Below are 17,187 nucleotides of genomic sequence, written 5' to 3'. Positions count from 1 at the left end.
CCGGACACCGGTGCACATCCCTAATTATGATTGCAAAAGCCAACAGCGTTAAGCATTAAGTGCTTCTTGAGAAGAAAAATAGCCTCACTATAATTTCATAACTCATGACTTATAATGTCATAACAAAGATTTATCTTATTACCCAAGAATCCTGTTACAACAGTGAATGTTCACCCGTTGCCAAATGCTAAAAGTCACAAGAAATTTAGTTCAACTTAAACCGAGATGAGTTAATGAGCCTTCAGTCGACCTAGAGGAGGTCAAATTTTAATTACCGGTTGCCTTTCCCCCCCCCATATTTTTCACCCTGTTTCACTGTTGGCTTCTTTCACTTGCCTTGTCTCTTTTGCACATTTTCCATGCAAACTGCAGTAATCGTCATCCAGTTAGGAAGTCACCAACAGGTCTCCAGAGACTGAAGCTTAAAACAAAAGGCAGAGTCATGCTGACGTTTTTTGGCACCTTCACAGATTGCAGGTTGTTCCTGATCTTGAATTAGAAAATGTTACCCTCACCTGTTTGTCTGCTGTAAAGCATAAATGTGGCACAACTCACATTCAATATGATGATCACTGGAAGACACCAGCTCATAATTTTCTCCATAGCTCCTCTGATATTGGAGGACTCTGTCTGGGCAGTAGAAGTTTTAGCACCTTCAAGTGGTGAAGATTCTCCATTTCCATTTTCTATTTTATTATGATGAAAAAAACACAGGAGACTTTGTATAACTTGCAAATCAAAAAATTGTCAAAGTCAATAAATTAGAAGAAAATCATGTCTTAAAAAACAGCTTCTGCAACAAGCTACTCTTCAGCACCCCAAAGAAAACAAACACAACACAAAAACAAAGCTTATCTAGCTTGCTTTTGCAAGTTGTATGCCCAAAGTTCCCTGTAAATATATGTTCAGTCAACATGAACAATGTTTTATATATTGCCGAGTCATATACACTACACAATCATCGGCATATTAAAATTTTATTTTATGGGCGCGACTCCGGAAGCTGAAGTCACGCTGTGTGACTGGAAAATCTACAGCTTTATTTTCATGCCTAACTGCGAAATTCTGGTCAGATACAGATGTTAAATGTTCTTGACAGGGTATGAGTGATGTACTTGATGGTTCTGTGTGTTTATTAACACATTTGCACTGAAGAAGTATATTGAATAAATAAGCTCATTACCATTTCAGTACTAATGGTGGGATTTTATTTGGATTTTAAGCCGAATCACCGAAAAGCTCCATTCGCCGCTGGATGATCAGTCTTGAGGGGCACATCATTTGCGAGGGCATCCAGCCGACTTTTCTGTCCGGCCTCGCTGCTGTCTTTTCTACTTACTACATCTTCAATCTTCAGTATCAAGACGATGCTGCATGCACACTGGAATTCATTCAAAGGTTAGATGAGTACATTTTCCAGCTGTTAATTTGTGATGTGAGGTCTTTGTGCTAAAAGGCTTGCAAGAACCCGTTCCTGTGTCACTTTGGATCTGACCACACATTTGTTTTTTCCAGGCGATTGATTGGGATAAATCCCGACACAGGCACCAAAGTTCCACAAGGCAAATTCCCGTCAAAGGAGACTGGGAAGTTCACACAGGAAAAGACTTCGCCAGTCAACCCCCAAGTTTTAAAACTGTTAAAGAAACTAATGGATGTGAACCCAGCTGTTTACACCCACACAACCATGTTTCCATCACTTCAGGGGACATCAAACTGACATTCATGTTTGTTTTCGTGGAGAAATCCGAATTTCTGGGGTCTGAAGAACCTCTTGGAGCAACGGCCGACACTTTGGAGCTTGCAGTGTAGTGGCTGGATATCCAGACCAGAACTTTGGGTCCCATGCACTGGTCATAGTCTACATTGTCGGTTTTAAAGAGGTATGATGTCATCAGATTGTTTTGAGAGTGCACTTTGACTAGTGCATTTGTCTTTCATTCTTCATTCGGACTTGCTGCATGCACCAAGTACCAGAAAAGTTTCTGGTGCCACAGATTCTGCAGACTGTTTATACAGATCACCCTTTGCCTTGCTTAAGACTTTGAAATGTGCAAATTCAAAGTGTGAAAGAAACAAGGAACAAATACAACTTTATGCTGTTTTCTTTGTTCGGGTTGACTTATGTTCCCCAATGCAAGCTGCTGTTTTCTAGCAGAAACTCTGAAGTACTATATTTTGTTTACTGTACACCTTTTTTTAAATTACTGTAATTAAAGTTACATTTCTGGGGTAAGATTTGGGCATTGTTTTACATTTCCTGTTTATCTTAGTTCATTGTTTACACACTGACTGCATAAAGGGCCATCTGCAGTACTATGTTTATTTACTATGCAGTACTATGTTTAGTACTATGTTTATTCAGTATGCCACAAAGTTCAAATCCTCTCAGAAGGATTTGTACAACACGACAGTGATGCAAGCATGCCAAGTCAGCCAGTGGATTCAAACTGAGGATCTTAGTGGAATGAAAAAAAAAGTATATATATACAGGGAGTGCAGAATTATTAGGCAAATGAGTATTTTGTCCACATCATCCTCTTCATGCATGTTGTCTTACTCCAAGCTGTATAGGCTCGAAAGCCTACTACCAATTAAGCATATTAGGTGATGTGCATCTCTGTAATGAGAAGGGGTGTGGTCTAATGACATCAACACCCTATATCAGGTGTGCGTAATTATTAGGCAACTTCCTTTCCTTTGGCAAAATGGGTCAAAAGAAGGACTTGACAGGCTCAGAAAAGTCAAAAATAGTGAGATATCTTGCAGAGGGATGCAGCAGTCTCAAAATTAGTGATGGGCAGATGAAGCTTCATGAAGCACTGAAGCTTTTCATCAATTGGTTCACCCAAGCGCAAAGCTTCATGAAGCTTCATTTGCTCTAGCAGGACACCTACTGGACGTAAACATATTAGTTGGCATGAATTTGAAGAGTGTGGCCTTTTGCACACAGCCTGTAAATGTCAACAACTAAAGGAGTGTGTAAAACATCTATATTGTAGTGATGCAGTACACTGTGTATATTTATACTGGCAGTATGGAAAATGATCATTTGGAAATGCTTAAAATGGAAATGATCATTTACTGTGAGGTGAGGTGTGGTTGGGGTGTGGACAGTGGTTGTGCTTTTGTAACGTTGAGGTATGGACAGCTACACACTGAGGCTTTGAGCCTCAGTCCTGCCTGTTCACATTTTATTCTGTAAAAACTACATTTTCACTGCTTTTATGACCTTTTTAGTGGGGAGAACATAGCTGGGATTTAATGATTTAACAAATCTTTTGAATCCTTTGTCCTCCACAATGCTAAATGGCTGGGAGTCCTCAATCACCATGCTAACCAGGTCTTCATCTATTGGAGATTGTTCTCCTGAGGAAAGACAATAAAGACAAAGCACAAATATAAATATCACACACGTAACTTATTACAGTTGTATAATATTGTTATATCATTTAGTAACATTACTGCATGCTATATTATCATTGCATTTGATGGCTCACCTGGTCTTGCTCCACAATCGGTGTTCCCCTTATTCTCATGCAAAGCTCTGTAGTGCCTAAGCATGGATGAGGTGTTGTTGTTATATCCCAGCTCCCTGGCACATAGCAAACACTTCACCTTGTACAAAAGTAAAGACAGCTTAACATAAATTATATTGCACCATCAGTATTATGAAAATACATCTTCTGTAGAAATTTACATACCTTGTTGGGAGGAATAAAATCAAAATGTTCCCACACAGGGGAGGACATCCTCCTCTTCTTAGCTGGCTCCATTCTCTCCTGACTTTCTCTCCTCACTCTCATAAACCTCCAAACTGTCTCCAAACTCTCACTAACCGCAACTCTCCATCAAACACCCACATTTTGAATGAAGTCTGAGGGGTTTATATTTCTGTCATAGCTCGCGGCAAAGTTCGAACCACTTCATGAACCAGTCACGTGGTACAGCTGGGCAGCGAGGCTTCGGACGTCATCATTTTCAGCCCCTCCCATAAATGAAGCATCGCGGATACGCGCATCGCGGAAACGCCCCCTCAATTACTCGACACAAGCTTCGAAGCCTTGATACAGAACGTCACATCACTACTCAAAATTGCAAAGCTTCTGCAGCGTGATCATCGAACAATCAAGCGTTTCATTCAAAATAGTCAACAGGGTCGCAAGAAGCGTGTGGAAAAACCAAGGCGCAAAATAACTGCCCATGAACTGAGAAAAGTCAAGCGTGCAGCTGCCAAGATGCCACTTGCCACCAGTTTGGCCATATTTCAGAGCTGCAACATCACTGGAGTGCCCAAAAGCACAAGGTGTGCAATACTCAGAGACATGGCCAAGGTAAGAAAGGCTGAAAGACGACCACCACTGAACAAGACACACAAGCTGAAACGTCAAGACTGGGCCAAGAAATATCTCAAGACTGGTTTTTCTAAGGTTTTATGGACTGATGAAATGAGAGTGAGTCTTGATGGGCCAGATGGATGGGCCCGTGGCTGGATTGGTAAAGGGCAGAGAGCTCCAGTCCGACTCAGACACCAGCAAGGTGGAGGTGGAGTACTGGTTTGGGCTGGTATCATCAAAGATGAGCTTGTGGGGCCTTTTCGGGTTGAGGATGGAGTCAAGCTCAACTCCCAGTCCTACTGCCAGTTTCTGGAAGACACCTTCAAGCAGTGGTACAGGAAGAAGTCTGCATCCTTCAAGAAAAACATGATTTCCATGCAGGACAATGCTCCATCACAAGCGTCCAAGTACTCCACAGCGTGGCTGGCAAGAAAGGGTATAAAAGAAGAAAAACTAATGACATGGCCTCCTTGTTCACCTGATCTGAACCCCATTGAGAACCTGTGGTCCATCATCAAATGTGAGATTTACAAGTAGGGAAAACAGTACACCTCTCTGAACAGTGTCTGGGAGGCTGTGGTTGCTGCTGCACGCAATGCTGATGGTGAACAGATCAAAACACTGACAGAATCCATGGATGGCAGGCTTTTGAGTGTCCTTGCAAAGAAAGGTGGCTATATTGGCCGCTGATTTGTTTTTGTTTTGTTTTTGAATGTCAGAAATGTATATTTGTGAATGTGGAGATGTTATATTGGTTTCACTGGTAAAAATAAATAATTGAAATGGGTGTATATTTGTTTTTTGTTAAGTTGCCTAATAATTATGCACAGTAATAGTCACCTGCACACACAGATATCCCCCTAAAATAGCTAAAACTAAAAACTACTTCCAAAAACATTCAGCTTTGATATTAATGAGTTTTTTGGGTTCATTGAGAACATGGTTGTTGTTCAATAATAAAATTATTCCTCAAAAATACAACTTGCCTAATAATTCTGCACTCCCTGTATCTATCTATCTATCTATCTATCTATCTATCTATCTATCTATCTATCTATCTATCGATAGATAGATAGATAGATAGATAGATAGATAGATCGATAGATAGATAGATAGATAGATAGATAGATAGATAGATAGATAGATAGATACTGTCATGCTCCAGACGGGTTGTTGTTTTTTTTTTTTATAGTAAATGTGTGTATACAGTGTTTCAGTCTGCTTTCTTTATAACGTTTCTCCCCGGACACATTTTGCGACAGCACAATAAGAACACCGTCCGGTCAGTGTCGTTCGCCTCTCAGACGGACCCGTGAAAACACACACATGTTTTATCTCGAGAAGAGCGGCAACTCGGAGTCCCCCGACAGCGTCGCTAACATGTCCAAGAGCGACATACTGAGAGGAATCATCACTGAGAAACTGAGCACAGCCGCCCGGGAGATCTTAGCAGTGGTGGAGAGGACTGTAGCCGACTACGAGGAGGAGGCTGCGGGCTTCAGGCAGGAGATCGACCGGCAGAGGAGACTGCTGGAGCTCCTGCAGCCTCGGGTCAAGCTTGAGAGGACAGGTCAGTGACAGAGGCGGATTTGCCGAACTTCATTTAAAAATGACTCATTTAATATTTCCTCGCTAGCTGGTGAATATAGTGACTTCACAGTGCAAGAAGAAAATGTCCGCACAATTGTTTAGAAATGGATTAACAAGTCGGCATGCGTTTAGTCAGCTTTCACAGGATAATGTGAGACAATCACCGCTTTTGGGGTTCCTTTAACTTTATGGGCAGCCCACCCCCTGAAGCTAATGAAAAATTAATTCTACTAAAACTCAAACTTTTCACTTGTGTTTCTTAAATTTTGACTTAATAACTTGCAGCTTTCCCTTCCCCACTGTCACCAAAGTGCGTGTGATGTGGTTTCTATGTATTATTGTAGGGTCTTTTTCATATATTAAAAAGCGCCTTGAGGCAAATGTTGTAATTTGACACTGAATAAATAAAATTGAATTGAATATAACTGAAATTTCTAGTTATTCAGAAGTAAGTTGCATTTTCAAGTCGGCTTGTCAACATTTTTAATTAACCCAAAACTTGAGTTGATTATAAACATTTTTGACTTAATGACTCATAATTTACAGTTTTTCAGGAGTTAGTCGCAATTTTGAGATACTGATTTGAAATTTGGACTTGGCTCTGATCAGCAATTTTTATTTTTCAATGTTGGAAATGAGCTTACATATAAAACATAAAGGTGAAGTTTTCACAGTTCACATGAAGCCTGCTCTATCAGTTTTAAGAATTTAGGATGTCAGATTTTCCACAGTCTGCAGTTATTTGAGTGATAAACAGGACTAAATCCCAACTTTAAAGCTGCTCTTTAAAAATACATGTTGCTTTCAGCTGTTCATAGCAATATTGTGTTTGGCCATACATGAAGTAACTGATCAGATCTGACTGACAAAAGTAATCTCTTGTCACAGATCTGGACATCCATGAGGTGGTGGTCATGACCGGAGACAAAGAGGATCAGCAGCACACACATCTGCCGGGTTTGTTTTCTGTCAAAGCTTGTTTTCTTAAATGTTGAGAAAAAGGAGGAATGAGTGAATGAACGACTCTAAGGACAATACGTTTTTGCTGCAACACTAAAGATGATGTTCAGACTTACATATGGTAGTAAATAGTAAAATAGAGTGTGTAATGTTTCCAGGTATGGAGGGTCCTGGAAGTCCAAGTCTGCTACGTCGTGATGAAGATGAAGATGAGCAGCGGATGGCCCAAATGTCGATGAGTTCCAGGCAGAAAAGAGAAAATCTGATGCACCCGGATTATGAAATACCAAGGTTACAAATGCAATCAGAATCAGAATACTTTATTGATCCCTGGGGGAAATTATTTCAACAGTTTATGTCAACAGTCTGGATGTTACAGTTAGTTTACATTGTGACGCTTTGTGTTTTAACAAAAAACTTTGCATTTGCACCACGGCTTCACCTTTGCCAGTACTGGCCTGAATGTAGTGCTCTAACACAACTACCATTTCTCCTGACAGGAAGAAGTCCAGCAGACATTGGCTCAGTGACACACAGAGACATCTACATTTCAGGATTTGTTTCCTGGAGGACTCTCAAGACGGTATGCTCTCAAACATGGGTACATTTGAAGTTCCTATCTTAGCACCTGAACCAAATAGCCAGACCTAACGATACTAAAAACCTTAAATGTTCAAGGACTTGCAGATGAACTTGCAGAGTTCTGAGATGCTGCCGGCCAGGATAACCATTGTTTCCTCACTGCTTGCAAAGTCTTGATCTCACGATGGTTTCTTCTTTTTCAGGGTTTAAAAAAACTCTGTTTGAGGACCTGAAGTGTCCCCGTGATCTAAAGGAGGGTGACTTCTTGGACATGATCAAGTCCACGTTCCCTCAGCTGGCCGGGGACAAACCGCTGAACATCTTCAAGTCTGACCACAGTAAGAGACTCCAGAGGCTCATGCTGAAGACCCTGACACCAGAAGACATCTACAGGACCACGAAGCCCACCGGGCTTGAAAAGGCTGTCCTCTATGTCAAACTTAAGGTCGACACTAGAGTAGTTTTCCTCACTGCTGCCACAGATATAGTTATAGTCATGAAAAGTCTGTTAACAGGTAAAACATTAAAGGAAAAATGATAAATAAGTGTTCAAAACTAAATACCTCTTATGGTGCGTTTGATTTCTTCTGCTTCCAGCTGACTCTTTAGGAAACAAAACAAATGACAGCACGAACACACCACTGAACAGAGCAGAACATTTCCACTGTAATAACAGATCAACTGTAACTTGAATTGCTGCTCTGAACTTGGTTCTGTTAGTACTGAGATATCTTCATGGAAGTTTGTGTTTATTTGGCAAAAATGGTGATGAAATATGTCCTAAAATAAGCTTTTCCCACTGTGTCTGTCTGAGATACAGTCAGATGAGCCAAAACAAATGGCTTTGACCTGCGTTAAAACCATGTTCTGATTGACTAAAATGCAAACAACTAAAACAAGAAGAATAACTGATTTAAATGACGTTAGTACTTTCTGAGTTTTTGTAAAGTTGTTTTGTTTATCTTACAGACAGGAGAGGAAGACGAGGAGGAAGAACTTCACCTGTTACCCACAAGTGATAAACCTTTAACACACAGTGACAGAGTGCTTATGAAAGGCGATGAAGCCATTTCAAGGTGAATTAAAAACTGAAAAAGAAATGTTGAGTTATTTTGTTTAAAGGTCAATGAAACAGTGTGTCCTTTTTACAGGCTGTTAATGAAATATTAGCAAGTATACCACCCTATAAAGATAAAGATCCCCTAACAAACACAACCGTTTGAATTGCTGGCTTGTATGTAAAAGCAAAACATTTACAAACACAATGTCAAACAGTTGACAGATGACACTCTACTCTTTACATAAAACCAAATAAAAACCTCAATCAGGATTTTTTTTTCTTAAGTATTTTTATTCATATTTAGGCATGAAAAGATGAAAAAAGATCCTGATTGAGGTTGTCATAATTCATGCATGACAGGGTTAAATAACAATAATTACAATGTATCACGTCATACACCTATAGTAACATTAAACGACCAGTGGGTGACAGGGTATAGAGTGACACATCAGCGTCCAATGTAGTGGTTCATGTGTAAGTGTAACATCAACACTGACACAAATACAGAAAACAGCCTTTGAATAGCTGTTCACTGTAGTGACCACTATGTGTTAAAGGGTTACAGGCCTGGACTGGTAGTCTTGCATATTGTGCATTTCCCCTATTGGGCTGGCGAGCCTGTGGACTAATAGTTGAATGTAATTTAATTCTTTGTCGATATAATTATACGGGCCAGTCCATCCGTGCCCGAATAGACTGTTACAATAGATCATAGAAAATAAAAATGATCTACACAAAAAATTATGTTTGAAGGCAAAACGACTGGAATGAATTAAAACACTGATCCATGACCAAGAAATATTCTTGATTTTATAATAAATTCACAAAATGAACTAAATTTTAATTTGTATTCATTACCCTCATTGAGAACTGCAACCATCAGTAAAAAGAAACTTACTGAAGGAACACTCATTAGCTATTTCTATAGTCTTAAAATTATTTGTACCCAACATTTAAAACATTTAATTGCTCCATATTCTTGATATTAAAAATACGTTATTATCGACCAACATAATAGCCAGCTCCTCACAGCTTTTAAATATCATGATTTCAAATAAAGTTTTGATTATTATATTAATGTGAGGTTTGCAAGCAATTTGTTATAATTCTTGGCTTGTCCGTATTTTTCAGTCCATATTCATAAATGAATTTATGAAAATCTTTGTTTCTTACCAGCTCCGTTCAACAACTAGACTATACCAAAGTGGATGTCATGGCCAACAGCTCAGCATCACAACTACAGCTCTTGCTAACAAAAGATGCTGCTGTAAATGGGTCTAGTGATGACAAACATGGAGTCGTGGCATTAAACCCAGAGCTGCAGGTGGCAAAACGTTCGAAGGCAAAAGAGCTCCAAAGTAGTTCGGAGACAATTCAGACAAGTACAATAGCCTGTAAAGTGTGTGGACTCCAGGGAAACCAGGACAGCTTGATTCAACATGCATGGAGTCACGTGGATGAGTCACCGGCTGTTTGTGGAATTTGTGGAGAACGTTTTGAATCAGTGGAAACATTAAAGGGACATCTTACAAATGACCCAAAATATCACAACTCTAATAACCAAATGTCTCTGCAAACAGAGGCGAAACAATACAAATGTGAAACTTGCGCTAAATCATTTGGTCTAAAGGAGCAGCTGGAAATTCATTGCAAGGAGCACGCTGGCCTACAGAAATACCACTGCAACATCTGCGGGAAAGCTCTCTCCCATCTTCGATCAATGAGACGGCACAAGCTGACTCACACAGTGGAGCGACCCCACAGTTGTGAAGTTTGCGGGAAGCATTTCAGATGCCCGCACGTTTTAAATTCTCACAAGAAAATCCACACGGTCAGGGAGCGGCCGTATCTCTGCCACATCTGCTGCAAAAGCTTCATGTCAAACAGCGTTCTGTCGACTCACATGAAGATTCACAGCAATGAGAGGCCACACATCTGCTTGGTGTGCAAAAAGGCTTTTATTTATAAAGGTAGTCTAAAGGCTCACATGCGAATGCACACCGGCGAGAAACCGTACAGCTGTTCCCAGTGCGGCCGCTCCTTCAAGCACAAGTGTCACCTGAACGACCATGTCAGGAGCCATTCAGGCATCAAACAGTTTGTGTGCAGCATTTGTGGGAGAGCGTGCTCTCGCCAAACTCAGCTGAAGACCCACATGAGGACCCATAATGGAGAGAAACCGTACCAGTGCGACATCTGCAAGAGGTGCTTCTCGCACCGCGGTACTCTCAAGTCACACGTGAAGATCCACGAGGCCAAAAAAAAAGACAGTGACCCGCCCGAAAACCAGACAGTGTGTTAACATGGGCTCGATTCCCTCCTATGCAACTTGTATGACTCTTGACTTTTTTTCTTTTAAAGAAAAAGTGTTAAATGAGGTATTCCTTTGGTAACAAAGCTCATGACATAAATACTTGGGTCTTGAGAGAAGGACATGAATAAAAATTATTTAATGAATAAATAATTTTTATTAAGAAAGAACTGCATAATTGGTTGTTTTTCTGGATATAAGTACTGAAAAGCCTAAAGAGATGACTAGTTCTGCTTTTTTGAAAGACAATTAAGCCAAATCTAAAGGGAAGAAATCAAAATGTAAGGAACATGTTTGAATGATTAAAAACACACACCAGCAGATTCACAGAAATAACTGACACTATCTTACCCTGTAGCGTAAGGAAAAACATGAAAGTAGACTTTCAGTCAGTCAGTAAGAAAAAAACAAATTTGCGTTAATTTAAAAAAATTAACGCAAAAAAACCAGTCTTGATTCTGACTTCATGTTTTCAAAATCATATATATATATATTACACATGCAAAGACAGACAGGAAATGTATAGAGAGAGATATTTGTATATATCTAAAAGATGAAAAAATATTTGATTTCTGGGGGATTTTGTGGAACTTAATTAAAATTAGTTTAAAAAGTTGTACAACTTAAAAAAGCTGTCAACAAAAGAGAAGAAGCAACATTTACATCTTTAAGATGTATTTATTTTTTGCTATTATTTTGCTAGAACATAACAAAAATTTCAGTGGTGCCCTCGGTAATAAAGAAAACACAAAAAAGATAAATAAGTTTGGGGGGGGTTGTATATTTTGTTATGCTCAAAACATCATCAAGAGGCACAGTGTTGATGAGGTATCAGCTGAAATATATATACCAGGTTATACGTTCATGGAAAACCAATTTGCACCACAGGATGGTGCGTCAATGTTAACGTTTGAAATTTAGAGTTATGTCATCTTGAAACTTGTTTCTTCTAAAGATATTGAGTCAAAATTTTGAGCTAATTACAAAAGTGGATGTAAAACAAAAAAGATTGTTTTTCTCATTAGTGGAAACTAGCTCCCATAAAAGTCTCTTGAAGAAGGAAATATTAAAAGTTGAAAGAAGAGCAGTACATCAAAAAACATAAAAACATCCACTGATAAAAGCCAGACAAAAAGGAGAAACAAAGAGAAACTTTAAGGGGAGTTTTTTACTCTGACTTAACCATTGTTACGTTTTTTTAATTGACAAATTTAAGAAAATTTACTTTACAGTGATATCTGTTTAAAAGAAAAGCAGAGAAAACTTTTGAATGAACACGCTTTTTGTTAATTGATATTGAATTGAAACGGTTATTAATGCATTTTCCGTGTTAATTAGAAACAGAAATATAAAGGACACTAACTAATAATAAAAAAAAGTTTTTAAAGCAAACATTTGGAGAATAATCTTTGTAAAATAATTATTACATTACTAAAACTGGTTGAGTTGTTGAATTGTCACTGAAGGCTGTCCGGATAGAGTGGTCAGAAAAGGAAACAGCTGTTGTTTCTTCCCGGACGCATTATGTGGCTGCACCGTAACAGTCTCAAACGCGTTCGACATCAAAACTGAAAAAACAAACAAAGAAAATCATGTTTTGCTGGACAAGCAGCAGCGGAGGCTCGGAGCCACTCGACAGCGTCGCTAACATGTCCAAGAGCGACATACTGAGAGGAATCATCACTGAGAAACTGAGCACAGCCGCCCGGGAGATCTTAGCAGTGGTGGAGAGGACGATAGCCGACTACGAGGAGGAGGTCGCGGGCTTCAGGCAGGAGATCGACCGGCAGAGGAGACTGCTGGAGCTCTTGCAGCCTCGGGTCAAGCTTGAGAGGACAGGTCAGCAAAGTTATGGTTATGGGTGTTCCGAACTTTCTTTACCAAATTACACATTTATGCTCACTAACTGGCAAAGAAAAAGATCAAAACATCTGAAACGAATGATACACAGATTGTTTTTATGACGTAAATAAAGATTTTTGTGAATTGGGTGCTTTTGGTCACTTTCACATTCTCTACACAGCACTTAATGTAGAAACGGACAGACTTAGTGAAGGTCAAAAGATCAAAACAGCTAATCACCTCGGAATCTGTTTTACATTTACCTTATCATGAATATTTCACTATAAATATATATATTTTTTGAGTTCTAGGCCCTCATAATTAAAAAAAAAAGTGTTTTACTTTTAAAGAGCTGCACAGCTGTGACGTATTGATGGAAGCCAGTCTCGAGGAGAATGAGCATCACATGCAACAGTCAGGTGTGTTTGTGAGGTTTTGCATTGGAGATTTTGTGTTGTAAAATACAAAAAACACCAGCAGTACAAGTAACTGAACTGACAAAAGCAGATGAAGTAGAAGTAAAAGAGGAGTTCGAAGCTCTCTGAGTGTTAGTGCTGGTTCGAAGTTATGAGATTTGCAAATGAACTGCATTTTGTTTTATTCATATTTGACGTAGAATTCCAACATTTTTAGAATTGAGTTTGTAGTAAAAAGCCTTTATTTTAGTGAGTTAAAGACATTAAAAAATGCAACAAAATGCATCAGCTTGCACCTCTTACAGGGTGTAGTGATACAAAGATGCTAACAGAACAGTTACAGCTGCACTCAGCACAGCTGTGCAACACTAAACAGCATATAAGAAGGCAAAGTGTATGTTTTTGTTTAGAGCTCAGCAATTTCCTGCTGTGAAATTTAGGTTAAATTGGGTTTTGCTTCAGTGCATGCATAAAAATTGTAGAAGTGTGTGCAGATGTTGTAAAAATTTACTTTAGTTGTCAAACAGTCCTGTGATGTAAAACTCAAACATTACTGTGTTAAAACTGACTTTCTGTGTCCAGATGTGAAGGACACTGTGATCTCAGGTCTCCCGGTGTACGATAATGTGGAAGAGGAGGGGGTGGAGATGCCATTTGTGCAACCAGACACAAGCTCCACACAGCATGAAGAACAACTTAAGGAACCAGATCATCAAATACCTGTAAGGTTTGAAATTCACATATCTATCTTAGATATGTGAAAATGTCAAAACTTAAAATTATTCAAGTCAGCTCTCGTGTGATTTATACTGAAAATTAAAAATTTTGCAGTAATTGGTTGTTAATTAGTTTGAGTTGAGACATAAAGTGAAAACCTGGCAGAAATGCAACACAGTTCAAAACCGATTAAGTATTTAGACATATTACTAAGTGTGTCTACATAAGCTGTAATTGCCTCAAACAGCCTTCAGTTCAAATCTTATAACTTAGCTCTCTAGATCCACCTGAAGGTCATCTGAATGTATTCTCCAAGGTTTAATGTTCTGGTCAACCAATTGGTAGAGTACATTTTGAGGCCCTATATCATTTCAATGAGGTAAATTGACCTACCTTTTTGAGTCTTTTCTACCAATTGTATTGCCAAAAAAATCCACCAAATGGCACCGTGACTTAAAAAGATAGCCCGAGAAGGGTCTGGCTGCAGCCGCTGTGGAGTGCCATATTACCTCCACAGTAACCGGAAACACGTGACCTCCACAGTAGGCAGAAATACGTGACCTGCATGGATACAGTGGAAACCTTGCAAGTGGATCGTAAAGGTTGGGACAGAGTCTTTCATATATAAATTTGCCGTTAGCAATTTCATAATTCTAGGAATCATCTAGTTTGCTTACATTGATCATGTTGGCACTTTGCGTTACAGCAACGGGCATTTTTAAATTTTGGTTTTTTTATCCATGGCAGAGAAACACAGATATGTCTGTTTACTGGCCCTGGTTAAAGTAAGAGAGCTGGATCAAGGGCTTCTGTGGGCGAGATGGCAAAAAATACACATTTTGCGTTAGAATATGATTTTTTTTGTTGGCATCAAAGATGGAAAGTAACAAAGTACAAATACGTCATTACTGTACTTAGTAGAAGTTTCTGGTATCTGTACTTTACTGCTACACTTTCTTGTGCCTACTTTATACTTCTGCTTCTTACATTTTAGCATGACATGTACTTTGTACTCCCTACATTTTCAAATCAGGGTTATTACATTACATCTGCTTTTTTGTTGCCCAGATTTTAGTTAGCCTCGGTTAAATTGTCTATTATATGTCAATAGATACATATGTCACAAATAAAAGTGTCTTGTAAATTAGTTTTTTGTAAAGAATTTTCTCCCCAAATCTCTTACATGCTAACTGTAACGTGTTATTTCTGCTAAAACCTGAACCTAAATGTGTATACGGTGTTTATCTGTTTTTCTCTGTTTTAGATGCACATATCAATTTGGAATTCTGCCTCAAAGCCAGAATTGCAGGAATGCACAACATGTTGCAGAAGACTCTTTCACTGCCCTCTGTGCCCCAATTTCAGCCCTACTGTCAGGGCAGTGATTGAGGAGCATATAAGTGGACACATTAAAAATGCTTTGCCTTTTAAAGGTATGTTAGTATTATATATACCTTATAGTTAAAGTTATAAACATGCACTTCTTTTTAGTACTTCTGCATTCTCTTTGTTGACTTAAAAGTTGCTTTTCACATTGTACAGTTCAGTGCATTCATCAGCAAGAGAAAAATGTGTTTTCATTAAATACATTTTTTGTTCCTGTTCACCACATTTCTTGACAGCTCTTGTGATCCACACCATTTTGCTTTCATTATTGAGGATGGCTTGGATATTTTTCTTAACATGTACACTCTGATTGTTAGATAAATTGATTGCATTCCATATAACTACATTTAAATTACATGTGTTTTTTTTCTCTCTTACAGACAAAATGATATGCCGGTGCAGGCTGCCATGTAGGACAACAGGACACTTTCACTGTCCTGTCTGTAACATGACAATCATACGGCGTGGGGATATGGCAAGGCATTTATTGTCATGTCAACATAATGTTTCAATAGCTAGTCAGCCACCACTATCAGGACTGCTCCCCACTGCACTCTCCAAGGTGCCCCGCATCCCTCTCAATGTCTTCTCTCCAACATCTAAACCATTTTCTGAATCTTCGGTAGACCATGCATATGCTCTACTCTCTGTGCTAAATGAAGTCCATGAAAATGAAATGCCCTCACTGTGGTCTTAGTCTTCTTAAAAAAAAAAGGCCAAAAATATTTATCACGATATACATTTGAAAATTTGCGATAACGATATAACTGACGATATAATTTACACCAGACAAAATACTTTACAAATCCTCAACTTTATTAGTGCAAAAAAAAAAAACCCATCAACATGCAGCATGCTCTACTAAAAATAGTGCTTTGTTGTGTATCTGACGGATGAAAGCTAAACCAGTTCTACACCACTGAAGTTGCAGCATATTTACAAACCAATTCTGGTTCATCTGTTTCATTTAATGATCCACTTTCACTCTTCTCATTCTGCGTCGCCACCATGTGCGTATGTAAACAAAAGCACCGCGCATGCACGTTTCACCCATATTCTGTCACGATGTTTCATTTTCTTATCGTTGCCCAACATTACACCGGTATTACCGTGAACGATATGATATGGCCCAGCCCTAATGAGGAGGCATTCAAACAGATCAATAGATGTTTGTCTGGCCTGTCATCTGCAGTGTTTTTGTGTAGAGGGACTTCTTCCTGTTTGTTTTTCAGTTTGCAGAGGACATGGAGCTCTTTTTAAAAGCATGTGCTGACGAGCAGGGATTACGGGTCAATGCGATGTTTGACATTTAATGGAGAGATGAAGGAATTGGCTATTTGTTGGTTTTTTTTTATGTGTGTTTGGGTTGTTGTTGTTTTTTCAGTGTACAGAATTCCAATTAAAGTTATTTCAAAATGTTGTTTACTTGTTTCCATACTTACAGTAAAACATTACACTGTAAATGTAACAGCATTGTTTTATACTTGAAACTTCAAAATTAAAAGCTTAGAGTTGCTATTAACATTAATGTGTTACCCTGTAATCAATAAGATTTTTATACACTTTATGCATTAAAGCTCTGGGCTTTGTGCTGGCCATTTGTAGCCACTTCACTTTTATTTATTTATTTATTACCATTTTTGCTGTGTTAATGCAAGTGGAATGAAAGGGTCTTGATTTTTTTCAGCTTTAATAACTTTCAGCTTCTTAAATACATCAAAAATATATTCACTAAACATTGTTCTTGCCTCTATCATGGCAAAAAATGGCTAAAATTGCTTTCACTCGAAACTCAACACCTAAAAATTATACTTCTTAATGTTCTTTTGTTTTGATTTTACAAATTACATCATTTACCCAATTTTGGCCATACAAGCAATTCCATGTAATATCCTTATTTTCAAATAGGGGCGTTTGATGGCTTACCACACCCCAATGGATCAAAAGATTGACGGAGGTTTGATTTTAAGGATCTAATACAGGGGT

The 17,187-nt window shown here is 38.7% G+C and overlaps 3 protein-coding genes across 7 annotated transcripts in view; all 3 read left to right on the top strand.

Moving 5' to 3' along the window:
• The window catches only part of LOC113019453 (uncharacterized), a 35,819-nt gene extending 33,325 nt beyond the window's left edge, over positions 1–2,494 (top strand). For both annotated transcript variants that reach the window (XM_026163179.1, XM_026163180.1), the window contains exons 24-25: positions 1,224–1,398; positions 1,516–2,494. In XM_026163179.1, coding sequence (XP_026018964.1) covers positions 1,224–1,398; positions 1,516–1,720 — 380 coding nt within the window. In that variant the 3' untranslated portion in view covers positions 1,721–2,494. The remainder of the gene's footprint in view (positions 1–1,223; positions 1,399–1,515) is intronic.
• Positions 1–17,187, top strand: part of LOC113019455 (deleted in malignant brain tumors 1 protein-like) — a 616,212-nt gene that overhangs the window by 313,438 nt on the left and 285,587 nt on the right. The window lies entirely within an intron of this gene.
• LOC113019460 (zinc finger protein 583-like) overlaps positions 5,606–17,187 on the top strand; it is a 29,293-nt gene continuing 17,711 nt past the window's right edge. Inside the window, exons 1-7 of one of the 4 annotated variants that reach the window (XM_026163195.1) lie at positions 5,606–5,907; positions 6,816–6,884; positions 7,046–7,178; positions 7,388–7,470; positions 7,673–7,914; positions 8,439–8,545; positions 9,706–11,202. In XM_026163195.1, the coding sequence (XP_026018980.1) occupies positions 5,664–5,907; positions 6,816–6,884; positions 7,046–7,178; positions 7,388–7,470; positions 7,673–7,914; positions 8,439–8,545; positions 9,706–10,831 (2,004 nt within the window). In that variant the 5' untranslated portion in view covers positions 5,606–5,663 and the 3' untranslated portion in view covers positions 10,832–11,202. Of the gene's footprint in view, positions 5,908–6,815; positions 6,885–7,045; positions 7,179–7,387; positions 7,471–7,672; positions 7,915–8,438; positions 8,546–9,705; positions 11,203–12,349; positions 12,680–13,032; positions 13,102–13,680; positions 13,821–17,187 lie in introns of those variants that run through there. The other 3 variants (XM_026163192.1, XM_026163191.1, XM_026163193.1) reach the window with 3 other exon arrangements.

Source organism: Astatotilapia calliptera, chromosome 3 (genome assembly GCF_900246225.1).
Source record: "Astatotilapia calliptera chromosome 3, fAstCal1.2, whole genome shotgun sequence".
In the NCBI taxonomy this organism is placed as follows: domain Eukaryota; kingdom Metazoa; phylum Chordata; class Actinopteri; order Cichliformes; family Cichlidae; genus Astatotilapia; species Astatotilapia calliptera.
Note: the sequence above shows the minus strand (reverse complement) of the source record. Positions and strands in the feature narration are given on the sequence as shown.